Raw genomic sequence first — 27,436 nt, 5'->3', positions numbered from 1 at the left:
CCTCCCCAAACCTCCCCAATCGTCGGCAGGTCTCCGGATCTCCGTGCCTTGCCTGCCTGCTTCTTTCCGCTGTGGAAAGAAGCAGGCAGGCAAGGCACGGAGATCCGGAGACCTGCTGATGATTGGGGAGGTTTGGGCACCTCCCCAAACCTCCCCAATCGTCGGCAGGTCTCCGGATCTCCGTGCCTTGCCTGCCTGCTTCTTTCCGCTGTGGAAAGAAGCAGGCAGGCAAGGCACGGAGATCCGGAGACCTGCTGATGATTGGGGAGGTTTGGGCACCTCCCCAAACCTCCCCAATCGTCGGCAGGTCTCCGGATCTCCGTGCCTTGCCTGCCTGCTTCTTTCCGCTGTGGAAAGAAGCAGGCAGGCAAGGCACGGAGATCCGGAGACCTGCTGATGATTGGGGAGGTTTGGGCACCTCCCCAAACCTCCCCAATCGTCGGCAGGTCTCCGGATCTCCGTGCCTTGCCTGCCTGCTTCTTTCCGCTGTGGAAAGAAGCAGGCAGGCAAGGCACGAAGATCCGGAGACCTGCTGATGATTGGGGAGGTTTGGGCACCTCCCCAAACCTCCCCAATCGTCGGCAGGTCTCCGGATCTCCGTGCCTTGCCTGCCTGCTTCTTTCCGCTGTGGAAAGAAGCAGGCAGGCAAGGCACGGAGATCCGGAGACCTGCTGATGATTGGGGAGGTTTGGGCACCTCCCCAAACCTCCCCAATCGTCGGCAGGTCTCCGGATCTCCGTGCCTTGCCTGCCTGCTTCTTTCCGCTGTGGAAAGAAGCAGGCAGGCAAGGCACGGAGATCCGGAGACCTGCTGATGATTGGGGAGGTTTGGGCACCTCCCCAAACCTCCCCAAATGTCCGCAGGTCTCCGGATCTCCGTGCCTTGCCTGCCTGCTTCTTTTGGGGAGGTTTGGGGAGGCAGGCTGCTTCGTTCCGCGGCGGAAAGAAGCAGGCAGGCCTCTGTTGCCAGCGGCTGGATCCGCGCTCCGCAAGCTTCTGCCGCCGGCTGGATCCGTGCCCTGCCGCCGGCAGAGGCTTGCGGAGCGCGGATCCAGTGTGGGGGGAAGCCCTTTAGCAGGATTTGCCTGCATGCCGGCGGAGGCTGGATCCGTGCTCCACAAGCCTCTGCCGCTGGCTGGATCCGTGCCCTGCCGCTGCGGAGCGCGGATCCAGCCTCCGCCGGTGGCGGAGGTCTAGGGGTAGTGGGGGGGGGCCCGCGGACATAGATGGGCTCGTGGAAGCCAAGCAGCCCTCCCGAATCTGGGCTTCTGGACGGAGCAGCCGGTGGTGCGTTTCAAAAAGCCAGATAAGGCAGACAGGGAGATGAAGAGTTCAACCGAGTTTCCTCTTTTGTTCAGGCTCCCCGATCAGACAAAGAACTAGCCAGCGGCAGGTTTCTCCCCTTTTCCCTCCCATCTCTCTTCCCCCAACCCTTGGGTCCCACAGCAACTCACGAACTCCAGCTGCCCCTTCTCCTTCGAAAGGTCTAGATCCCGAGATAAGATATATACAGAAATATTCGTAAAGAGAGACGGACGCAGGCTGTTGGTTTCTCGCCTCATCCCACGCACGCACGAGGGGGAGAAACAACGCTCTGGGCGGCAGAGGCCTGGAGAAGGAAAAATCGGCCGCAGCCTCGGGGTAGGCTTCTCCGGGGGCGCCGCCGCGATTCTGCAGGGGCCAGGTAGGGAAAACTTGCCGGGGAAAACGGGTGCCGTTGCAGCGCCCGGCGAGTTTAAAAGCAGCGGGTGCAGATGCCTGAACAAAAGAGGAAACTCGGTTGAACTCTTCATCTCCCTGTCTGCCTTATCTGGTCTTTCAAGAGGAGGGTATTCCTCTCACTTCTTGAACTTTCCCAAAGACTTGCAAACTTTTCCAACCATTACTTCCAAGGATCTTTGATGGGGAGAGAAAGCACGGGTGAGCGATGGGGAGGGAAAGCACGGGTGAGCGATGGGGAGGGAAAGCACGGGTGAGCGATGGGGGGGGAAAGCACGGGTGAGCGATGGGGAGGGAAAGCACGGGTGAGCGATGGGGAGGGAAAGCACGGGTGAGCGATGGGGAGGGAAAGCACGGGTGAGCGATGGGGGGGGAAAGCACGGGTGAGCGATGGGGGGGGAAAGCACGGGTGAGCGATGGGGAGGGAAAGCACGGGTGAGCGATGGGGGGGAAAGCACGGGTGAGCGATGGGGGGGGAAAGCACGGGTGAGCGATGGGGGGGGAAAGCACGGGTGAGCGATGGGGGGGGAAAGCACGGGTGAGCGATGGGGGGGGAAAGCACGGGTGAGCGATGGGGAGGGAAAGCACGGGTGAGCGATGGGGAGGGAAAGCACGGGTGAGCGATGGGGAGGGAAAGCACGGGTGAGCGATGGGGAGGGAAAGCACGGGTGAGCGATGGGGAGGGAAAGCACGGGTGAGCGATGGGGAAGGAAAGCACGGGTGAGCGATGGGGGGGGAAAGCACGGGTGAGCGATGGGGAGGGAAAGCACGGGTGAGCGATGGGGAGGGAAAGCACGGGTGAGCGATGGGGAGGGAAAGCACGGGTGAGCGATGGGGGGGAAAGCACGGGTGAGCGATGGGGGGGGAAAGCACGGGTGAGCGATGGGGGGGGAAAGCACGGGTGAGCGATGGGGGGGGAAAGCACGGGTGAGCGATGGGGAGGGAAAGCACGGGTGAGCGATGGGGAGGGAAAGCACGGGTGAGCGATGGGGGGGGGAAAGCACGGGTGAGCGATGGGGGGGGAAAGCACGGGTGAGCGATGGGGAGGGAAAGCACGGGTGAGCGATGGGGAGGGAAAGCACGGGTGAGCGATGGGGAGGGAAAGCACGGGTGAGCGATGGGGGGGGAAAGCACGGGTGAGCGATGGGGAGGGAAAGCACGGGTGAGCGATGGGGGGGGAAAGCACGGGTGAGCCATGGGGAGAGAAAGCACGGGTGAGCGATGGGGAGAGAAAGCACGGGTGAGCGATGGGGGGGAAAGCACGGGTGAGCGATGGGGGAGGAAAGTGGCAGCGGCATTTTCGGGGGCAGCGGGTGAGCGATGGGGGGGGAAAGCGGCAGCGGCAGTTGTTGGGGGCGCAGCAGGCGAGGCAGCTTCTCTCAGCAGCCTGTTCCGAACGAAGGGACAGTTCTTTTTTTTTGTTGACTGGAGTATAAGCCGAAGTGGAGTTTTTCAGCCCAAAAAGTGGGCTGAAAAATTCGGCTTATACTCAAGTATATACGGTAATTGTTTTTTTTGTTTTGTTTTTCATTTTAACAAATAATGTAAAACAAACAGCAAAGCTTATAATTGAAGTTAAAATGATTTAATAGAAAACATGACTAAGTCAATAGTTGATACAATGTAAATGTTTTAGAATGTATCTTCATTTAGTTGCTATATAAGTGATATAGCAAATGTTATTCCTTTCTGTTTTACAAGATGTCACACTGAACTGTATTTCAAAGCAACAACTCTATTCTTGGTAATGAAACATTGCTAAGTTTTATTATGGAAGGAATATAATACGCAACATTTTTAAGCTAGGATTCTACATGTAATTAAAGTGTGATGGTCTAGTAACTTCTGGTTTATACTGTGTGCTCCTCTTATGTTTCCATCCTTTTGGAAAGAGTGAAACTGATAATGAAAATTCTCTAGTTACCACAAATTGCAAAAACTAATGGTAAGTTTCACATCTATTGCACATAGAACAACTAACTTATAAATCTTAATTTTCCTTTGAGGAGTTCGTCACACTAAATCTTTCAAATGATTGACAGTGGACACAAAATAGTTGTTTATTCACTTTATATTGTGTAAATATCTTTTGCCAACAACTAGGGAAAGGATGCGATTTTGTGTGATGTTGTCAGTGAACAGTTAATTTGATGTGTCAGCCATTCACACAGATTCCTATTCATAAGTATCATACCTATAACTGAATTGGAACTTCAAAAAAAAATGTTATTCTAAACCCACAGTTCTTTTTTGTATGATTCTGTTGGGTAAACCTAATAGTCATGTTTTGTAGCTACTAGGCTGACTTTGGAATAACAACTCTTAGGCCCACAAATGTAGATAATAACTACTGAGTTAGTTTTTAGCTTGATTTCTCAGTTACTTTCTGACTTTTAAGTACAAAAGGGCTATGTCTGGTTCACCAAACACTGTTATCTCCTGTTCCTAAGGTTTGAGAAAAATTTAAGATTTAGAAATTGCAACTTGAGAGAAAAAAAACTGACAAATATGAATTGTACCATCTTTGGAATTCTTTACTGATATTATTATTATTGTGAATCAATTAGTGAATGTTTAGTCAATTAGAGATGAAGCAATAGTTGTAATAAAGGCTGCAATGTGAAGAAAAGGCTAGGCTCTGAGCTCATTTGCCAGTAGCTACTTTCTGCTAAAGAGTAAGAAAATAGGAAGAACTCTTTCCTGATACCAGAATAACAAAATAATAGAATAACAGAGTTGGAAGGAACCTTGGAGGACTTCTAGTCCAATCCCCTGTAGCATTTCAGACAAATGGTTGTCCAATCTCTTCTTTAAAAACTCAAAACTTCTGGAGGCAAATTGTTCCACAGATTAATTGTTCAAACTGTCAGGAAATTTCTTCTTAGTTCTAGGTTGCTTCTCTCTTTGGTTAGTTTCCATCCATTGCTTCTTGTCCTGCCTTTAGGTGCTTTGGAGAATGCATTGACTTTGCTTGTCAGAAAATTGCAAAAGGTGGACTTCTGGTTTGCATCATGATATCGCAGCTGAAGGAAAGCGGGGCTCTGCTTCCCACGGCTGATTTCACCTTGCCGGGGGGCTCTAAATGGGCCTAAAGTCTCCATGGAGGGGACCCTTGTAGATCACAGAAAGATGATGGTCAATCCATTTGATCCAAGGAAAGCCCTCCAAACTGGCAGGGGAAAGGCTAGCTGCACTTCTTTGGCTAGCCTAAGCCATTGACAACCAAAAAAAGAAAACACCAGCATTATCAGCATTTTAAACAACATGCGTGGTACTGTATGAGATTATTAATTCTCTCTCTACTACTTTGATATTTGACTCCTGGGTAAGACAAACTCCCATAAAGCAAGAAATCCCCAAGCGAGGAAGGGGAGTTTTGCTCCCCCCTTCCAGAGGAAAAAAAAGTGGGTGAATCTTTTAGGGGGGGGAAGAAGAATATAATGCCAAAGTGGAAGTTCTACAAGACAGAGTGTTGACAAATTGGGGAACTGAGAAATCTGTTAAGGGTTTTCTCTTTGGAAAGAATATTGGGGTGAAACTCAAGAAACTTTAAAGCGAAAATAATGGTTTATTTTTAAGTGTTGAGAAATGGATATCTGAGGACATCTAGTGGTGACATAGAGGTACAGCATTAAGCTTATTGCTGCTAGAACAGAGGTCCCCAATCTTTTGGTCACCAGGGACCGTTTCCATGGAGAAAGGTTTTCCCACAGACTGGAGAGTTTGTGGTTTTGCATGCTGCCTGCATCCCGTGGATGGGGCTTTGCTTGTTTCTGCAGACCAGTTACTGGCATGCTGCGGCCCGGTACTGGTACCAGGGATTGGGATCCCTTGGCTAGAACATTTGGCACAATGCCTAGATACAGATAAACTCTCAGCTTCTTTGACCTTCAGCTAAGCTTTCAGTTCAATAGAGAAAAATATTATGGACTACTCTCTACTTGGTGGAAGATATAACTGTTTTGAAACTTGCTGACTATTCTGGACTACAAATATTGACTGAATCTTAACTCTTGACTTTCTGCTTCTTGGTTATTTTTTTTTACTGGGGGGAGACTAAAGGATTGACTTTAAGATGGTTGGACATTGTGGATTACAAACTTTGGATTGAATCTTTGGATTCCTGGACAGAAGAATTGTGACAAAATACCCTTGGTTAATGATAGACCTATATTGTGGAACTTATTGGATTACAAAGGCTACACATAAAGACTATAAGAACTATGTGAGATGATTTTAAACCTAAATTTAATTTTAAGTTGTGTATTATGCGTTGATTATAAGATTGGTCATATCAAACAAGACTAACACTTGGGAAATATAAATAGGAGGAACAAAAGGGAATGCTCCACATTTAGCCAAAAGTGGTAAAAAACCACCCCAAGTATCTGCCTCTGAAGCCCACAATATGGCACACCAGAGACAAAGAACTAATAATTTCCATAAAGAAATAAAACTTATATTGCAATCAATTCAAGAGACAATTGAGTTATATAGAGAAGATTCAAGAAGAAACCATGAAGAGATTAAAGAGAACATGAATAAGATAAATGAGCAAGTTCTTAAGTTAAAATCTAAACTAGGGAATCCCCAGAAAATGACTACAAAGAAAGAACAAGGAACCCAGAAAATAAGAGGACAGATTGGAAAAAAATGATCCAAAGACAGAGGAAATAAAGGAAGGAAACTATAGACTGACATAGACAAAGAAAAATACTGAAGACCCAGTGATAATATCAGACATGGAAAGAACACACCATCTCTCAAGACCTCAGAATATACTTGAAGATAAGGAAGAAGATTGTATAGAACAGACTATAGAGCCGTCGGAAGAAGCGTTAAAAACTGGGAAACAAGAAATGAAAATTGAAGCTGAGGGAGGAAGAAAGTGGGTGCTTCTCAATGAATACAACTGGATTGAACTCCCCCTCAGAAATACCTTACTCAAATGGCTTTTCCTGTCACAAAGAGCACCCGTAAAAATTGAGGAAAAATGCTCTGATGATTTAAATACATGGCTTTGGAAGCCTATCTGGCAAAGAAAGAAAGCTAGAGATAGACTAAAGAAAATAGAGGACTTGATCGATTGGTTGGGGCCTCATATTACCAAACAGGTGTTTGAATATGGCTAGAAACAGATAAGTTAGATATTAAAAGACTATATTTAGAAAGATATGATTTATACGCAGTGGCTCAGTGGGCTAGGACGCTGAGCTTGTTGATCAGAAGGTCGGCAGTTTGGCGGGTCGAATGTTACTCGTCCCAGCTTCTGCCAACCTAGCAGTTCGAAAGCACGTAAAAATGCAAATAGAAAAATAGGGACCACTATGGTGGGAAGGTAACAGCGTTCCGTGCACCTTTGGTGTCTAGTCATGCCGGCCACATGACCAAGGAGACGTCCTAGGACAAGCACTGGCTCTTCGGCTTTGAAACAGAGATGAGCACCGGCCCCTAGAGTTGGAAACGACTAGCATGCATGTGCGGGGGAACCTTTACCTTTACCTTTATACTTAGAATGATGTATTTTTCTATGAGATGGGATAACAGGATGGTTTTTAATAAGGGAAGCTTTTACTAACCTCAGTGTAACTACTGTTGAGAAAATCGTAATGTATAAAGATATTTTGAACACTGAAGGGAAAACAAAATGGAAATGAGCTGGGAATACAGGTTATTGATCTAATAAGGTGACTACAAATAAAATTGAGTTACAAATTGGATAGAAAAGATGTTATAATTTAGAAACAATGTCAGTAGATACAATATTAGAAAAATATGAATAAACATATTTAGTGTATTTATGTTATATGTATTAATAGTAGAAAGAATTGTATGTTTGGTCTTTGAAAAGTGAAGAAACATCACTTGAAGAGATTTAAGAAAATATCAGAATGTGCAGAAACTTTAGAGCGATATTGAAGAACAAAGAAAAGATATAGAATAATTTTAATATATATTGTTGACTAAAAATGAACCCAGACAACACATTGTTTATTAAGCACTTATGATTTGTAAAAATTATAAAATCAATAAAATTTTATATAAAAAAAAAGAAAATTGCAAAAGGTGATCACAAGTCCCTGGGACATTCCAATTGTCATAAATATGAGTCAGTCGCTAAGCATCCAAATTCTGATTACGTGATCATGGGGATGCTCCAACGGATGTAAGTCTGAAATCCAGTCATAAGTCACTTTTTCTGGTGTTATAACTTTCAATAGTCACTAAATGAACTATTGTAAATTGAGGATTACCTTGTACCATAGTTACTGCAATGGCAATAGGTCTGCTATTCAGAGTTATATACAGAAACATTTGCCACTTGGCTAGTCAATGAACTTGGCCATTTTTTCCCTTCTAAATTCCTGTTTCTGGAGTAGAATTGGACGTAATGCTATTATGTCTTCACAAAGGATACTTGGAGATAGGCACAAAATCCTATATTCGGTAGCTAATTATATCCCAGCTGATCACGAGCATTTCTCTTGGCTATTTGCTTGTACCTACAGTACATAAAAAGTAAAGGTGCTCTTTAGTCTTGATATTATTAAAAAGTTACCATTTTTCTACTATTATTTTTTTTTACTTCCCATTCTAGCTAGCAACTCAGATTTTCCCAGGTGGTCCTATATCTAAATAAAAGGAAGGCAGCCCTCTTCAACTTCTGAGATCAGCCAAAGTCGGTGGAGTGCAAATAAGATTGGAGACTGACAAAAACAAATAAAACAAAACCCCTCAGATTTTGATGGGCTTAAGTCACTTTAAATACAGTAAGATTTTCTTTGTTCAGTTCCTTGTTGGCTGCTTTTGAACTATAGTCCACTGATCCACTCTATATTGCTAAGGCAATTTTCTGCCTTCAGTTTAGCCTATAAACATTCAGGATAATATTCTTAGCGAAAGTCTTTAGTCTTTTTTTTTTTTTGTTAGAACCTAAATGGCAGCAAGGCTTAAGTTCTTTTAAAGGAATGTTATAAAATGCCAAAACTGCATGAGAAAACTTCAGTTAATCACATATAGAATTGCTAGATTCAAGTTCTAAAGTATATCAGATTTGCAGAGCATGTAAATTGTAAAATTATTCAGAGACAGCTCCCAGATAATTATTAAATCACTAAGTTTGGTTCTGCTCAGACACTCAGAACAATGCTTTAATTACACAGGAACAGTTAAGTAGCTTATTTCCAGAAACAGTAATTTATTTTAAAATGTCCAGTGAGTTTCATATCTAAATAGGATTTCAATTGCCATTTCTTTTGGTGTTGCAATTACTTGGGTTGTTTTTTTTACTCATTGTGTTGAATTCCTGAATTCTTTTTTTTTAACAAATGCTACTCTTCTTGCAACAAAACATTAAAAAGGAGGACAATTAGCATTGTTAGGAAAGCCTTGAAGACTGTGGTAAATAAAATTGTATACTTAATGACCTGAAAATCAAATCACCTCTCTTCTTCTTTTTACATATATGTGTAACAGAGCAATTTGTAGAATGAATACTTTTTTGACTTAAGTATATCCATCTATCTACAGTACTTTGAAATGATAAAAAATTTGAAATGGCTTTTAAAAAATCCTCATACGTTTTGCATACAAATATAAGGAAAATGGCCATGAATTCCTATGAACACTAGGTGGCACAGTTTAATATGACAAACAGAATAGTATGGTAGAAAAAGACACAAAAAGATGCCATCTAGTCCTTTCAGTATGATAGTGGCAGTTAAGAAATGAACCAAATGTTTAGAATAAGGGTGCTCTTCTGATATTATGCATTACAATATGATAAATATATCTAGGAAACCTATAATTTTATCTATTATTCACTAGAAGTATTTTCTAGAGAAACATGAAAAGTTTTTATCTTACATCCAAAACAACATTATCTTAAAACTCTAATATTTTAGAAGAATCATTTTTAATAAAACCCTTACAGGAAACTAAATATTAGCAGCACCAACCAGGTGGATTATTTGTTGTAAATATGACTATCTTCAAGTTGACATTTGGCAGCCATCATTAAGTTAAAACTATTCTCCTTTGTGCAAAAAGAGACATTTATCCTCTCCCTGTATGGATGAAGTGATACATTCTTCTATTTCTGCACATTTTATCCTTCCACATTTTTCTACACTTTGAGTCACATGGAAAAGGAGCACTTTATTTCAGAAGAAGATGAGAAATAAAGGACAGAGTTGCTCTCTACATGATTCCATGAGAAAGGAAGTGAAGTGCTTTGTCAGGAAAGGGAGGGATTTTGGTGGAACATATTTTTAGGAAAAAAGAATGAGGTAATAAAAAAGACAAACTGGGATTTTACTTGCAAAGTTGGGATTTCTGTCTCCTTTTCTAGATCTTTATGCTTTTCTACTATTAGTTTTAGCTTAGTTACAGTTTTCGCAGCTTCAAAAGGGGGTTTTCAATACTGAAGTAAAAATAATAACAAAACTTTTCTTCAAAAGTAATTATAACATAAAACCAATGAGATTTGACTCATAAAATGTGGATTAAGTGAGGAAACTGTAAAAAATACTTGTAATGTGAATACTAGAAAAAGATTTTACAGAAAAGGTGATAAATTTAGTTTTGACTATTCTGCTTTAGATTGTTCTGTGAGGTACAAGATAGCAGTTAGGTAATTGATAATGCTGTAAAAGAAGAAAATAACATGAAGCAATGGAATCTCTTCCATGTAAATTTGGCAACCTATCCTAAAAAGTAATTCATAATTCAAAATATTAAATTAGGAATCTCATTTTTATAGTAGATAAAATACTGGAATTAAGCTAAGAAAACATGGGATCAGCTACTCACCAAATATGAGGAGCCTAATAATGTTTTAGAGAGCAGTGATATTGGTTTCATAATAACATCTCCATTTAAAACTAGTCTCTCCTAAAAAAATAAAAAATGGAAATTGCTGGGGCAGTACACGTCTAATGAAGCTTGCCCCTCCAAAGGTGATCTTGGACCACTTGCTAATTTTGTTTAGCCTTACAACACTAGAAGAAGGAAACTATGGGTTATCTTAAGTTCAACTTTGCAAAGTCTTGTTTAGTCTCTTGCTGAACAGAGTAGAGCAGACCATGTGTGCAGTCTCTGCCTCCCATGTCTTTGTATATATATCCTCTCAACCCTTTACTTTGCCACACTGACCAAGGAAGTTCAAAAGGTTCTTTTCCATAAATGTACTTGAACGCACTTAGAAACTTCCTATAGACATTGTTGCTGAACATGGTGATTAGGGATTTTAACACCTCATCATGATTAATTTTCATCCAGTTTCTCTACTTTTTTAGAAAAGCATCTGAACAAAACTACTTTCTTTGTATATCCATTAACATTATACTCTTGCTTAACAATGGCGACTGTGACTGCCTGAACTGCTATCCCTAAACAACACCGTCACATGACATTGTGCTTTACAACCACATCACTTGGTGACAACGATTCTGTCCTGATTTCCTTCGTAAGCCAAGAACTACCTGTAGATAATTTTTCTTTTAAAAAAACATAGTTCCTTTGTCATAAATAATTGTTTTATTGCAGCAAGTGACAGGCAAGCACCCACCTCTCCCTCAATATTTGTTCTGTAGCTTGGATGGCAGGTCTCAATCTGCATGTATTTCAATCCCATTTAGGCTTATAGCCCAGAGTTTCCCAATGTTTCCGGCTTTGCAGATCGGGGGGGAGGGGCAGGGGATGCTTTGTGCAAACGGCACATGCAGCTTTTTTACACGCAGCTCATTCAAATGGAGCGCCCACGCTGCGTGCACAAGTGATACGGGCACTCGCTGGCAGCTTCCACAGCCTAATTGCAAACCTCTCTCATCCCACTAGTGAGCCATTGCCCACAGGTTGGGACCCCTGTTATAGCCCTAGCATTAAAAAAAGGAAATGGTTTATTCTAATTTCTCACTTTTTCTATGAACTTGGCATCGTGTTCTGTTCTAGTGGAACACAAAACATTGACATCCTTGAATGTCTTATTCAATTGAAGCGTAGTTCATAATAAAATGAACATTTTGAATGGGATAATTTTGTTCTAAACACATTTCTCATTTTCTATGTGTGTACTTAGTAAAATATATTTGATTATTATTACTGCCAGCTTCATTGGCCTTTTAAAGTCACAATTTGGGAGGAAAAATACTTTTTGGTGGTAAGATTAAACTAACCTGATAATTCATTTTTCTTCTTATTGTTGAAAACATGACTTTTTTCCCTGCAAGATTCTAAATTACTCAATTTGTTTTGCAGCATCAAGCTGCATGTCATCCAGCTGTCTTCAGAACTATTGATGAAATTTTCAAGTAAGTTTGCATGTAATTTATATGGGAGGAAGAACTATTTAAAATGTTTCAATCATATGCAGTTGTTTGAATATGATAGATACATATTTGATAGAATGAATTATTACATGTCAAGATTTGTATATATGTGTGGATGTATAGGTATACGGATATGGGGATCTTTAATATATCTTAACCAGGGGTCATTACTTTCCACATGATAGCTTCAGAACTTTTTTGATGAATTTTTGCAATGGTTCTTTTTCACAAAAGTGCTTCAGATTCTTTAACACTGTTTTTGGGATTGACTTTACCTTATTTTCTGCTATTACTTAAATAAAAATGCAATGTAAACAATTGAATTTAATTGCACCAGCGTGGCCTTGTTTCATTCAGAAACTAAGCAGGATCTGACCTGATAGGACTTAGATGGAAAACTAAGAGTTGAAGACTAGACTGGATTATTTTAAACATAACCCCCCCCAAAGGGAGTGACAGACAACTTCACAATATTTCAGAGAAAATTGCATTGGTGTCTGTCTGATCTTGTTGGAATCAAACTGTATGCAAAGGTGAATATATATTATTTATAATTAAAATCTGAAACAAATGACTAATTCTATAGCGTAAAGAAAAGTTGCTTTTAGTTATTTATCTCTGTGGAAATTAGATTAGATATACAAATAATAATATAATAATAATAATAATAATAATAATAAGAAGAAGAAGAAGAAGAAGAAGAAGAAGAAGAAGAAGAAGAAGAAGAAGAAGAAGAAGAAGAAGAAGAAGAAGAAGAAGAAGTTGGAAGGGACCTTGGATGATGATGGTGATGATGATGATGATGATGATAATTAATAATAATAATAATAATAATAAGAAGAAGAAGAAGAAGAAGAAGAAGTAGAAGAAGAAGAAGAAGAAGGAGAAGAAGAAGAAGAAGAAGAAGAAGAAGAAGAAGAAGAAGAAGAAGAAGAAGAAGAAGAAGAAGAAGAAGAAGAAGTTGGAAGGGACCTTGGAGGTCATCTAGTCCAACCCCCTGCTAAGGCAGGAAACCCTATACCATTTCAGACAAATGGCTGTCCAGTCTCTTCTTAAAAACCTCCAGTGTTGGAGCATTCACCACTTCTAGAGGCAGGTTGTTCCACTGGTTAGTTGTTCTAACTGTCAGCTGAAGAGAGCTGATTTATTAGCAAGGACTTTCATAATCCCATTCCCTAGATTATTTTGATGGAATGCTCTTCCTTTGCAATTAATTTAAGTGGTTAAGGCACCTCTTATTGATCATTAGACTTTGACTCTTAAACTCTCAGCCTGAATGAGTGGATTAGAAGCAGATCACCTTCTGAGCAAAGGTACACCATATAGAATGTTGATAGCAGCCATTTTGGGGAACTGGGAATTAGAAATGCAAACTCTTGTTCAGTAAATATGAAGATTTCTACTCTTCCCCCTCCCTCTGTTATATTCACTTACTGGTTACTTCCACTAGAACCAGTCCTTTTCTTTTCCCAAGCATTCAAAGTTACAGAATTGGAAAGACTGGTAAATTAGTGAGGCTGGTAAAACAGTTTATCCAATACCTTCATCGTTTCTATATGAAATTGCTGATGGGATTTGTGGAGCTGCACATCAAAAACATACTTATTGACTCATTAAATAATTATATTTCCAATTTCCAAAGCCAGCAGTGTATCTAAAATATTAGGGATTAAGGAAAATGAAAGATTATTGTAACAATGCACAGGAATGTTTTCTATTGCCGTTTTCACTATTTGTTTAATTTTACAAACATATTCTGGTGTGAGATTTTGTAACTAAGAAACTTAACTGGGTACTTCAGTTATAGTAGATATCATATGGTTTGCAGTTGAAAAACAATGTTCCAACATCATCAGAAGGATTTGTTCTAACGGCAGTAACAGACAGGTGTTTAATATAGTCATATTCAAGGACAAGCAAAATGAAGTTGGGGTTTTCTTCACTTCCCAAGCGGTCTAAAAGCTAGATGAGTTAAGCCCAAAGCTTGAGGCATGGGAAGAATGTTCTTGTTTGGGTATTTTTTTTTGCCTCCCTCTCAATTAGCGACTGTGTGATTGGCATACTCATAATCTGACCTGTCGTAATTAAACTTTTCACTGCTCAGGAATGCACTGCTGGAAACTGCTGGAGCTCAAGAAATAATGATTGTAATGCAGGTGTTTACACAGTGCTTTGTTAAAGCTTACCATGAGAATAATAAGCAGGTTAGTCAAGTTTCTTTCTCATTATTTTTTAAAAATGAAACGCTTCAAAATTTAGGGCAAAAGAATCATTTTGAAGTTTAGATCAGTGGACAAGTCTAACAACCCAAATAATACCTTTAGATTGCAGTAAATGGTTGGTAACATCCATTTCAGAATTTTAAATGATATCAAATTTAAATTGGACACAAAGCCAATAAATATCTTTCAATCTACATGTTACTTAGCTAACGTCAATATTCACTGCAACATTTCATTGCAGTTGTAATTGAGCATGGTGTGGAAACTTTAGATGCATCTTTATAACTTATAGAAAATCTTACTGGTCCATCATCTAGGGCAGGGATGTCAAACTGCCGTCCTGTGGGCCAGATGCGTCACCAGGAAACCGTGCCCACCCCATTGCTGTCAATGGGGAAAAAGCTCTGATACATGATGTCATGTTGCAAATGATGCAGTAATTAATTCTAATTAGCATTGTAATTAAATCTCTTTTTGAGTTCCAAAGGGTATGAATTAGGAGTAAAATTGCAGCTGTTTTAAGTTAATCTGTATAGGTGCCACACCCATTAAATTTGCTTATAGGGCAGCAGCAAATTTTGCTGCCTTGGCATGAATGGGGTGGCTGGGTGGACAACTTAAACTTAATTCCACATCCTTTAAATAGCCAGAAGCCAACTGTGTTAATCACTTTGTTATTTATGTGCTTCATTGTTAAGTTGTTTTTAATATGTTAAATATTAATAATTATGTTTTGGCATTTTATTTACGGAATTTTTTACTTTTACTGTTACAATTTAGGGAAAAATCTGGGATTGGTATGGTATGCAGGCAGACAGGAATGCTTTCTGGCTTTTTGTTTACGCTTTAGTCCTGAACAGACTGAGTTCTGTCCATCTCCATGGTATGGGTCAGTGATGGCAAAACTATGATGTATATCAAAGATGACATGTCATGAACATTTTGGGTGACACATCCATGCTCAGAAACACCTGATAACAACTATTCTCAAAAGCATGCCTGATCTCATGTCATTTTTGGAGACTACAGAGGCCATGTGAGAATGGGGAGTGCTATTGTGCAGGGTCCAGAGTGTCAAAAATCTAAGAAAATGGGGTCTGCTTTTGCATGCTTTTCTGAGGCTACAAAGGCCATGGAAGAGCATTCTCTTAGCTGCTTTAAGAATGAAGGCCTCAAAGAGCCTCAGGTAGGGGCTGTCAACAGAAAGAGAACACCGCCTGAAGATAAGCAGCGCAGAAAAGATCCTGGGGAACGCTAGGCCACAGAGACAATTGCGCCTTTCCCCAAGGCTTGCGTGCCTTGGGGAATAGTGCAAAACAGCCTTTTTGAGTGGCAGTAGTGGTGCCTAGGACTGAAGTTAAGGCCTGGGCTCCATTTCAGGCCCAGCCTTGGTGCTGCTGCCAAGTGCTGTTGTTCAGAGTGTCCTAGACTGGCGGGGAGGGAATAGAGAATTATTTCTCTTTTGTTCAAAGATGTTTGTCTATGACACACCAGTTAGGCATCTTCTGAATTTTTGACATGTCAAACCCAAAAGGTTCGCCATCATTGATATAATACTGCACAAATATTTGCCATTCCTAAACTATGAATAAACTATTAGCATGTGCCTTAAAAGCATAACATAAGTTTCCTAATACATTTAGAGCAAGAGATCATTTATGCAATCATGGGTATCCATGAGGAGAGACATGTGGAAAAGTGACAATACACAGGTCACGGTTATGCATATGATGTAATTATATCATTTGCATCATGACATGACTGGTCCAATCACTTAATTTGCATTATTTTTATGACAGCTTGATGATGCACATGGCTTTTACCAGCTCTTTAATATGTATTATCTTATATTTTAATATTTACTAAGCATATTTGCTTGCAGGATTATCATTTGGTACAATCAAGACAGAATGAATGAAAATAAATTTTTTTTGCTGATATAGGCTAAGATGTCTGTGTCTATAATTCTCCCCCCCCAGTGTTGATTTGTTTCCTCCCATCAGGTATTGAATACGGCAAATTGTCCTTTCTGATAATCAATGATAAAGGATGAAGCTTTCTTAATCTTCTTAAAAGCCATTTATGAAATGAATTCTTTAAGTAATATGTGTGTTAAAGAATTTTTTTAGCTTTTGCTGCCTTACAAGCATCTTCAGTGAAATAGTAATTCCTTCACAACTTTCATTTAACAAAAAAACTTTTATGATTTCTTATCTTGATTTACATATGTTACAGAATAAGGAAGTATAATTTATTCATCCAATCATGTACTTCTCTGTATTTCCAGACAATGAGTCATATGTATCATTGTGCTTTCATTTACCCTAATTTGGGAAATATTTGAAGTGGGATTTCTAAACAATTATTGCTGTTTCCTCCCCATTCCCTATTGCAGAATTATTTTTTATTAATCAGGTAGTTCACATGGATTCCAATGGTTGTATTGAAAATTGTGAGCTTTGATATCTTTTGTTTCTCATGAAATGAATACTGATGCATTAAAGTAGCTTTCCCCAACCATGGTGAGCTTCAGTTACTGAATGTAGACTTTATAACCCAAATCATGCAGAAAGATTGCTTGAAAGAAGCTTTTTTTAAAAATTCCATTTATATTTATTTATTTATTTATTTATTTATTTATTTATTTAATTTATATACCGCCCTTCTCCCAGGGGACTCAGGGCGGTGAACAGGGCAATACATAAAAACTAGGTACAAAAATTAAAATTATTAAAACATGATTAAACAATGCCCATAAAATTAATACAAATTTAAAATTAAAGTCGTTTATAAAAATCCCACCCCGTCCCATCAGGCCAGGCCAGCTTGTTTAAAGAGATGGGTTTTAAGATCGCGCCGGAAGGAGCGGAGATCGGGCGCCATCCGGAGCTCAACTGGAAGATGGTTCCATAAATCCGGTGCACCCACAGAGAACGCTCTCCCCCTGGGGGCCACCAGTCGGCATTCTTTGACCGGTGGCACCCTGAGGAGGCCCTCTCTGTGGGAGCGTACTGGGCGGAGGGAAGTTGACGCCGGCTGCAGGTGCTACCCAAGGTATTCTGGACCCATGCCATGAAGGGCTTTGTAGGTCATTACCAACACCTTGAACCTCATCTGGAAGACAACTGGCAACCAATGCAGCTTGCGGAGCAAAGGTGTGACATGGGAGTATCGGGAAACTCCCAGTACAACTCTCGCGGCTGCATTCTGTACCAGTTGGAGCCTCCGAGTGGTCTTCAAGGGTAGCCCCATGTAGAGAGCGTTGCAGTAATCAAGACGAGAGGTCACGAGCGCATGAGTGACCGTACGTAAGGCATCCCGGTCTAGATAGGGCCGCAACTGGTGCACCAGGCGAACCTGGGCGAAGGCCCCCCTAGTCACAGCTACAATATGGTCTTCTAAGGAGAGTTGTGAATCTAGGAGGACTCCCAAGTTGCGAGCCCTATCTACAGGAGGTAATGACTCACCCCCCATAATGAGGGGATGGATATCCTGAATATCCCGAGATGCCGGTAGGCACAGCCACTCAGTCTTGTCAGGGTTGAGTCGAAGCCTGTTCCTCCCCATCCAGACCCGGACCGCCTCCAGGCACTGGGACATCACGTCGAGGGCATCACTGGGGTGGTTTGGGGTCGAAATGAAAAGTTGGGTATCATCAGCATACTGATGATACCCAACTCCAAAACCACGAATGATCTCACCCAGCGGTTTCATGTAGATGTTGAACAGGAGAGGCGAGAGGACCGACCCCTGAGGAACTCCACAAGCGAGAGGCCTCGCGGTCGACCTCTGCCCCCCTGCCAACACCGACTGCGAACGTCCCAGGAGATAGGAGGAGAACCACTGAAGAACCGTGCCTCCCAATCCCCTGAGACGCCGCAGCAGGATACCATGGTCGATGGTATCTTAGAGAGCCGACGGCAAACAGCACAGCCGCTCCCTCTGGCTTCGTTGAGCTCCCGCAGCCCTGACAAACAGCTGGTCGGCGCCGCAGAGTACAGTCAGCTGGTCGGCGCCGCAAAACACAGCACGGGGCTCAGCCAGTTCTTCCGGGCTTGCACAGCTCTCCCGAACCTCCAAAACTCCAAACTTAGAGAGCACAGCACAGCACTTAGAGAGGAAACAGCACAGCCGCTCCCTCTAGCTTCGTTGAGCTCCCGCGGCCCCGACAAACAGCTGGTCGGCGCCGCAGAGCACAGTCAGCTGGTCGGCGCCGGAAAGCACAGCACGGGGCTCAGCCAGTTCTTCCGGGCCTGCACGGCTCTCCCAAACTCCTCCGAACAGCCGGGGCCCTCCGAAAAGCCAGACAAGCAGCACAGCAGCTCCAGGAGTAACCATCAGAAGCTTTCCTCGACCCTAATCCAGACCCCCGACACAGAGAGAATGACATTCCTGTGGGGCTCCCAGGGTCGCCAAAATTGCCAGAGCTCCCCGCGGAGCTCAGCCAAGCACGTCCGCCATCTTGGGCATGCGCAGATTGAAGTATGATACCATACTCCCGCCCTTCTCCGAAGACTCAGGGCGGCTTACAAGCTTAGCAGTAGCCTTCATTCTATGTATATGCCTGCTTATTAGGGCTTTCACACACACCCCAAGCGGCATTATTACAAAGTCAGCTTAATTGCCCCCAACAATCTGGGTCCTCATTTTACCTACCTCGGAAGGATGGAAGGCTGAGTCAACCTTGAGCCTGGTGGGATGCGAACCTGCACTAATTGCAGGCAGCTGGTGTTACTTAAGGAGGCATTAGCCCACTGCTCCACCAAGGCTCTTAAGCTGCATAGTAAAATAGGCTTTTGATAACCATGCCACTACATATCTGTAGAAAGCCTTTTTTTCCATCACAGAATGGCCAATTATACAGTCTCTTCTAAAGAACCTATTTCCGTGCATGTATTTTAAGTACAGAAAGCAGTTTTTAGCTTTAGATGCATATCTTCCCTTATGGCAGATTTTAAAGATTCTCATAAATTGGTTTAGGTCCTTGATAACTAGAATTAAAAATAGTAATAATTTCATTTCAGCATAAATTTCCACTGAAGGCCTATTTTCCTCATAATCCACACTCACTTGTGATAGCTTTCCTTAAAGCTCCTTCAGGTAAGCTCACTTACATTTTTTTCATGTTACTCAATATGAGTTCAGGAAGCATCAAGCATGCTTAATACTGGTGTTCACATTTCTCTTTAGATTTGCCTGGTAATAGTCTATATCAGCATTTAGACCACCTTGCTGGAATGCTCAAAACAACAGTAGAAGTCAAGTGCTCTGAGTAAGTAGCAGTGGACTTGCTTTCCTTTCTACTTTTTTAAAGATTGTCTTAGCTTGTGAGCGATCCTTTTTTGTAATTTGCTACCATGTATGGGAAACAATGTTATTTTCAATGCATGGTTTTCTTTAGTGTAAAATTAGCACTATTCTATATTACTATTCCCATCGATCTTCAAATAAAAAAAACTTCACTAGTCTTAATAGTTTCAGTTTGGAGCCTTCTGAGAACTTAAGTCATATTCCAATACAGTAGTACCTTGGTATTCAACTGCTTTGAAACTCATCGAATTTGGTACTAAGCCCATTTTGACATTAAAACTTTGTCCTGGTACTTGATTGGTACACAACACACAAGCTAGAATTGTCAATGTTGGCTGCCTTGTGACTCACTACATTATTCCTTACAGGAAAAATGTATGTAGTACTCATTGTTTTTGGTACTCATCGTGCCTCCTGGAACCAATTAATGATGTGTGCCAAGGTACCACTGTAAATAGAAAGGCTGATACGCATGCTGGTGTTATTCCAGGTCTTTGGATGAAGCCTTCAACAACTGGCTTTTGTTGATTCACTTTGGAGAATGGGCTGATCTTGCAGCGAAGCAGTTGCTGTTGTCACAAGCAGAGTCCTCTAATTTGTTGTGGCTTTTGGTATTTTACTATACTCCAAACAACGTGAATCAGCAGAGAACTCAAATAATGGTAAGTTCTACCTATGGTAATAAATGTTTTGAAAAACAAAGATGTTTTTGCGACAATGCTTGCAAAACAGCTCAGAAATCATTGCTAAAGATTCATCATTAGCTTTATTTTATAGGCTAGAGCAGTGTTCAGGAATAAAAAATAAGAGTGGCTTAAAGATTGGATGAATGAGAATGAGATGCCTAACAATGAATGAATGAACCTTTATTGTCAAAGTACAACCATGTATACATTGAGATTGGCTGAGCCTCCCTTCATGCCCCCACCCCCCAACTTACAGTGACACAAACCCTCCATCTTATTACACCATGTGAACTAATTGCGCAACACACCGGCCTCGCAAGTCAATTATGCATAAAATTTATGAAAATTATTTCCTGTTCAAAAGCCTAACAGCCCATGGATAAAAGCTGTTTTTCAGCCTGTTGGTGTGGCTGGCTATACTCCTATATCTCCTACCCGATGGTAGGAGAGTAAAGAGATATCGTCCAGGGTGTGAGTCATCCCTGAGAATTTTCCTCACTCTTCCAAGCCAGCGAGCCCTGGCGATGTCATCCAGTGGTGTCAGGGGACAGCCCATAATGTCTTTTGCTGTGCTCACCCTCTGTAATACTTTCCTATCCGCAGCTGTCAAACCAGCATACCAAACCACAATACCATACGAGAGGACGCTCTCTATAGTAGACTGGTAAAAGAAGGTCATAAGCCGTTGTTCTACCCTGTTCTTCCGCAAGACCCTGAGAAAGTGAAGTCTCTGTTGGGCCTTTCTGGCCACCTGGGTTGTATTAACTTTCCAGGTCAGATCTTCGCAGAGGTAGACTCCCAGAAATTTAAAGGAGGAAACTCTCTCCACACAGTCCTCCCCGATGTAAAGTGGGGCAGGTTCCTCCTTTTTCCTCCGGAAGTCTAGCACCATCTCTAACAAAGTATCCATAGTCCCTTGGCATGTGTTAAGATCTATGAAGATTTGTATTCAGCCAACTACTCTGACAGATCTTCTAAATTATTTAGTGAGAAAGTTTTATAGCTTTTGAGAGTCTCACTGTGTGACTTTGAGTATTAGTAATAAGAGGGTAGTTCTGTAATGGTTACTAATGGAGAAAGTAGGTTAACCTTATATATCTTATGTTCTTTTCAAATTTAATATTAATGTTATGATAAAGGAACTACTGGCTCTTTCTGTATTCCTATTTGACTTATTGCCAAATACTTTTTAATGTAAAGATATAGGGGTGCTATTATTTTAGTGATATTATTGAATTTTATCCTATCCCTTAAGATGGCTTACTTTAAAAAAAGTGAAATGTCATTTAGTTCAGATAGTCTAGGGCAGGAGTAGGCAACCTTGGCTCTTTTATGACTCATGGACTTCAACTCCCAGAATTCCTGAGCCAGCTATGCTGGCTCAGGAATTCTGGGAGTTGAAGTCCATGAGTCATAAAAGAGACGAGGTTGCCTACCCCTGGTCTAGGGGTTGCAAGGGCAAATGCGACCAGAACTGTTGTTACTAAACGATCCATTTGTAAAGTGCCACATAAGATGACCACATCACTTGGTAATGGCAATCCCAATTATTATCATAACCCCAAGACAATGCAGGTTATTTAAGTGAGGATCTCATGTGACCGTGACATGGGAAGAAAGAGGAGTCCTAGAGAAGCATATCAGCAGGTAAGGGGGGTGGGGTGGGGAAGGTGGATGTTAGGGAGTACAGATGGGAAAGAATTGCCACCTCACTGAGAAGAAAAGGGAAAGGCAAACATCCTCTGCATGCCACTCCTGGGTGGGACAGTCCTCCCACTGAGTAGCAATGTGGGGATGTTTTGTGGTGTTTCCCCTGCACATGGCTGAATGCCTGGTGGTTACTCGGTCAAAGGCTTCTTGCCTGGCAAGTTATCTGGAGGAGAAAGTGGGTATACAATGCACAGAGGGCGTGCGCCATAGTTCTTGAGGGCAGCCAGTTGGGCACCCAGCAGAGGGGAGGAAGCAAAGAAGATGACAAAGATGGGAGGGGGCATTGTAAATGCAAGTTGGCCAGTATTTTGATCACATGATCACAGGGATGCTGCAATGGTCAGACGTTTGAGGACCATTTGTAAATCCATGTTTTTCAGCACCATCGTAATGTTGATCAGTCATTGAACAAATCGATATAACTCAAGGACTACTTGTCCTGCATCCTACTATACAACTGAAACACTGGTCTAAAGCAGAGTATTTGTCTTTGCTTTCTTTCTCTCTCCTAAGTTCTTATTAAAACATTCTCATTAGTTTTGTCTCTTTCACATTTCTCAAGAGAGCTGACAATTGGGTGGTCCATTGGCTCAAGGCCAGAGAACAGTTAAGTTGCTATGAGCAATTTTCAGGTGATCTATGTAGTGATGACAATTGAACATTCCAATTGCTTCTCGCTTACACAACACATTACTATTTATCCTTTGATTGCGCTTCTATGCCATCTATGCTTAATATACATTAGAATATGTATAGAAAAGTCTCCTTGAATGGGAGCAGCTTTACTGAAATATAGTATCAAATATATAATTGCAAAAGAGGTATTACTAATAACAGAATCTAAGGTGGTCTTTGGCTGGTGGAAAATAGCACAACAGATGGCACCACAAAATATTTGTGATTTCTATAAATGCTAATTGTCATTTCCTTTACTTTCCAAGTCCTTTTTCATTAAATTTCATTCAAGCTTCTGTTTGCACCTTTAATTTCTGTAGCTACTCATATCCTAATTTAACATTCTACAGTAAATAGTTTCCATCCCACACTTCTTTTTCTATAGTTGCAACACAGATGCCTAAGAAATTAAGGATAAAAGGGTTTCCCTCCCCCCAAAAAAGTCTGCAGCAATTTCCACAAAGAAAAGGAAATATTTAATTCTTGACAACAGAATGAAACTGCCACCATGAGAAGCTTTGTAGAAAATTAAGTTTAGAAATGAATTTCTGTGTAAATTACTGGATATGAAAATTATATTCAGCTAAAAGTTAGATTTGTAAATACTTGTATTATCTGAGTACTTTGTATCAAGAATTTCAGATAATTGGCTTTTATAGCAAGGCTACTTTTTGTTAGTGTAAGGACACAACAATTCTATTTAAATGTCACACAAAAGTAAATTTCAGAAAATTTACCTTTGAAAGAAGCGAGATAAATTGCCACTGTTTTTTATGATCTGCCTGCTTGCTTTTGGTTGTTTCATGGTGTTTTCTATATAACATTTTATAGATAAAATAAATAATATATATTCCATCTTCAATACCGTTGTTAATTCTTGTCCTGTCAATTAATGTTGGTCTTTCATGCCCCATTTGGAGAATGTGGGCCAGGATTATCAGGGAACTAAAATTTATGTATGTATTTAAGCCTTTCTCTTCTATGTTTCTATAAACACTGGTGTTATGAATAATTGGTGTGATAATTGAGTTAACCATGATCATTTCTGAGCAACATGGTTGTATTCTATCTTTAGTGGATTGGGATAAAGCAAATATTCAACAAGGCTGATCCATGGCTTTGGTCTTGCTGCCAGGTCTAAACGCATTTTTCAAGAGTGAATCTAGCCATGAATCTTGTTTTTGTTTTTTTACATCCTTCAGAAGTTCAAGAAACCAGTGCTAGCTACTTCCTTGTTCTGGCTTCCCTTGAATAATCTTATTTCTTGAGAAAAGTAGGTCACAAAAATGCACTATAACCTCTAGGTTGCCTAGCTGGCTTGCATGCTTAAGGCAGGACTAGAACACATGGCCTCCTGGTTTTTAGTATGGTGCCTTAACCACTGTACCAAGCTAGCTCTCATAGGTCAGTTAAGCTGCCTTTTGAACTTTGGTTTTGCCTGTTTTGATTGTCGTTTTTATTTTACAAATGTTATTATTGTGTTTTTATGTTATGAGTTACCAAGAATCTGTATTGGATAGTAGCAAGGATAACTATGTTATATATGTAAATATTTGACTTTGGGCACATCTCATGCAATACTATGTAGTGACTGACAATAGAAAAGGAGTGCATTGTGTGTTTAAAAATAATGAGATAAAAGATATTTAAACAGGATATTATATATGTGTGTGTGTGTGTAAATAGAAGTGAATAAGGAAATCACTTGCTTAAAATTAAAGGCCAGCAGGCAGGAAATTTGCATATTGCTTTTTATTTCTTTTCCATCCCTGACATGCCTTTAATGTAGTAAATATTTCAAGTTCTATGTGGCCAATAATTTCCTTTAATGCACAGACCATCAAATTCTGCTTCCATTTTGGCTCCAGAAACTGTTTGTTCTGGCTGCTTGAAGAGGTGAAAAGGAGGGGAGGGAAACTTTTGACAATAATAGGAGGAGGAAGCCAAACACTTGAATTCCTATCAGAATTTTTTATCAGAAGAAGTCAAATTGCATGGAGTTTAATTGATTTGTAGTTGTAGTATTATGGTGAGCCCTCAAATAACCTTCTGTTATTTTCCCCACAATATAACAATCTACCTTTATTCTGCTCTGTGGATTTTACCACTACCTTTTATTTACACACACGGGTCAAATTCTGGATCACGGCCTGCAGTGCTTTAGTTTTTCAAGGCTAAAGAGACAATTTTAAAAAATCTTTTGTATCTTTCCTCTTCTGGCCCATGGTCTCCTTCCCTTCTCCACTCTCATTACTTCCCATTATCGGCCTACGAATCCAGTCTGTACTTTGCTCCAAATTTCATAAAATGAATATGACTTTTATTCTTCAGCTAACCCTTGATTCCTTCCAATTGTTGTCAACAGGTAGAAGCTAGATCTGTATGTGACTATCTGACAAGCCTCTCAAGGATGCCAACCATTTCTGTTGCAGACCTACAAACTCTATTCAGCAGCAAAACCAGTGTAAATCATCCTGCAGCTAAACATATTTTTATGCACCTGATTATCAGCTTTGTGCTATTTACTCCTAACGGACACACCGTAGCCAGGGAATTGATTACACATGTAAGTTTTTTCCCCCCTAATAGCAGAATATTACAATTCCTGTACTGAAAAAAACATAGTCATTTATATGTTTCAATTTTTCCACATGGTACTCCGTTGGTATGTTTGGCTATACCTCCCATCACTCAAGATAGTAATCGTAGATCAGAAATGGGAATTGTAATCTGGTCTAGTAATTTTAAACTGGTTTTGACTATAGGGACAACACTTACGTTTTTTTCAACCTTCATTGGGTTTAATTTAATAAGGTCCTGTGTTTAGGCATGTTTTGCTACTGCTCAGCTCTTGGAAATATTTAGCAGAAGATCCTCTTTGCGGAGTAATTTTGGTTCCCTCCACATTGGGCAGAGCAGAAACTCGTCAGCAACAAACACTTCTTCAGAAATCACTATTATACCCATTTTGAGTTCTTAATGAATGAGCTTTTAGAATTTTTTTGCTTTCTCTTTTGGTCTGTGAATATCTGTGAACTATCTAGCATGCTAGAGAGCAGAAAAATGTTTGTCTGTGCCATAAGGTAATATTCTAATTTTAAATTTATTTTTTCCCCTCAACTTCTTTCAGATTCTAGCTGGAGGTGGTGAAATCCCAGAAGTTACTGGACTTCTTACCCGTATCTCAAATACAGCTAGCCAACTTGGAGTGAAATATCAATGCTCTGTAAAGCTAGCAAATGATCTGCTCCAGGAATTCCGATGTGGTGCTTAGTACTTATTCAGAATTATGGAATAGAAGGAGAGAAAGTAGCTGTTTTCAAATGGGCATTTTCTGAAAGAGATTGGAAGATAAGACTGTCATTTACAAACTGTATAATAATGATGTTCATGTAGTTTTTCTGCATTTGCAGTTCAAAGTTACTCAAAAGTGCATTGTAAAGCTGTTCTTTTTTCTTTACTTTGAGAAAATGTTTAAAATAGTGGCATGCTTTATTGATGCAATCATTTACAAGCATCTTATTTCTGCTATACCACTTTGTGGCATCTAAGCCCCGTTACAAGCACATGATTATTAGTGATTCCTTTTGAACTAAATTTTTCCATTAGATCAGTGACCAAACACCTACTTGTGTTTCTTCTAACTTGTTTTCTTCAACAGGAAGCAAATATCATATTTTGTTAAAGTGGCATTAGTCAGCAAATGTATTTTCCTTTCCTGGGGCTACATGGACCATAGACCTTTCCTGAGCTGCAGACATGGAACACTGCCAAGGAAAGATTTGTGCAATTTTAAAAATTGATTTTTAAAAAAATTTCCTCCTTTCATAGCAGAACTAACAAGCTGCTATTAAAAGTTTGTACTTAACAAGGATGTCTCCCAATTTGCAACTTAAGAATCTAAATCTCATAAATAAAAGACTTGTTTGGAAATCTCTGACAAGAGTGATTTTTATACTGCACAAGAAGAACATACTTCCTGTAAACCAGGGGTGTCAAACTGCGCGTCATCCGGAAGCTGCACCCACCCCATTGCCGGTAATACCAAAACCGTCCCGATAGGTTGCGCAACATCACTTGACATCGCGAGTTTGGCATGTCGGCTGTAAACTGCATTTGGATTTTTAGAAGTTTCCTTTAAGGCTTCTAATTTAAATCTCCTCCTACATAGGAATAGTGGGATTCTTATGCCAGCATGCTTTTTGAGGGATAGGATGAGTTCCCAAAACAAGGAGAAAAATCCCATAAACATTAAACTACGATAAATGATTAACATGAGATACATCAGGGTTTGATTGCCGAGTATATACAAACTGGCTCTTCTGACCCCTGCACTATGTAATTGGTGTTTTTGAAGTATGATGTTCTGGATCTCTAATTTATATAAAACCTTAATGTTTTCTATTCTGGTGACTAGCCATTTAAACCTAAGAAAAATTAATTTTTCATACTACTATATGAAATACAGGGCTTTCTCTGCCCCTTAAACTATGTAATACGTTTGCCAAATTAGAATCTGCTCCTCCCACTCCTGAAAATAAATTATGTGACTATTACAGAACTGCATGTGTTCAGCATTCTACAGTTAATCCTCAACCATTCAAAATTAAGATGGCACTGGAAACAGCAGCTTAGGAACGATCCTTTGAACTGAACGATTGTTGCCCTGTCCCCACGGTCTCGTATTTAAAATTCAGGCACTTGGCAACCAGCATGTATTTAACAACAGTTGTAGCATCCCACGGTCACACGATTGCCATCTGCAATCTCCCAGCTGGCTTCCGGCA

The 27,436-nt window shown here is 40.7% G+C and overlaps 1 protein-coding gene across 1 annotated transcript in view; it reads left to right on the top strand.

Moving 5' to 3' along the window:
* FANCC (FA complementation group C) overlaps window positions 1–26,693 on the top strand; it is a 62,231-nt gene extending 35,538 nt beyond the window's left edge. The window contains exons 10-16 of the mRNA XM_083352572.1: window positions 11,976–12,028; window positions 14,151–14,250; window positions 19,293–19,368; window positions 19,459–19,540; window positions 20,069–20,240; window positions 25,015–25,215; window positions 25,780–26,693. Of these exons, the coding sequence (XP_083208698.1) occupies window positions 11,976–12,028; window positions 14,151–14,250; window positions 19,293–19,368; window positions 19,459–19,540; window positions 20,069–20,240; window positions 25,015–25,215; window positions 25,780–25,923 (828 nt within the window). The 3' untranslated portion in view covers window positions 25,924–26,693. The remainder of the gene's footprint in view (window positions 1–11,975; window positions 12,029–14,150; window positions 14,251–19,292; window positions 19,369–19,458; window positions 19,541–20,068; window positions 20,241–25,014; window positions 25,216–25,779) is intronic.
* Window positions 26,694–27,436: the final 743 nt, after the last annotated feature.

The sequence above is a fragment of the Vipera ursinii genome (genome assembly GCF_947247035.1).
Source record: "Vipera ursinii genome assembly, chromosome: 2".
Classification (NCBI taxonomy): Eukaryota; Metazoa; Chordata; class Lepidosauria; order Squamata; family Viperidae; genus Vipera; species Vipera ursinii.
This window is presented reverse-complemented; position numbering and strand designations above follow the sequence as displayed.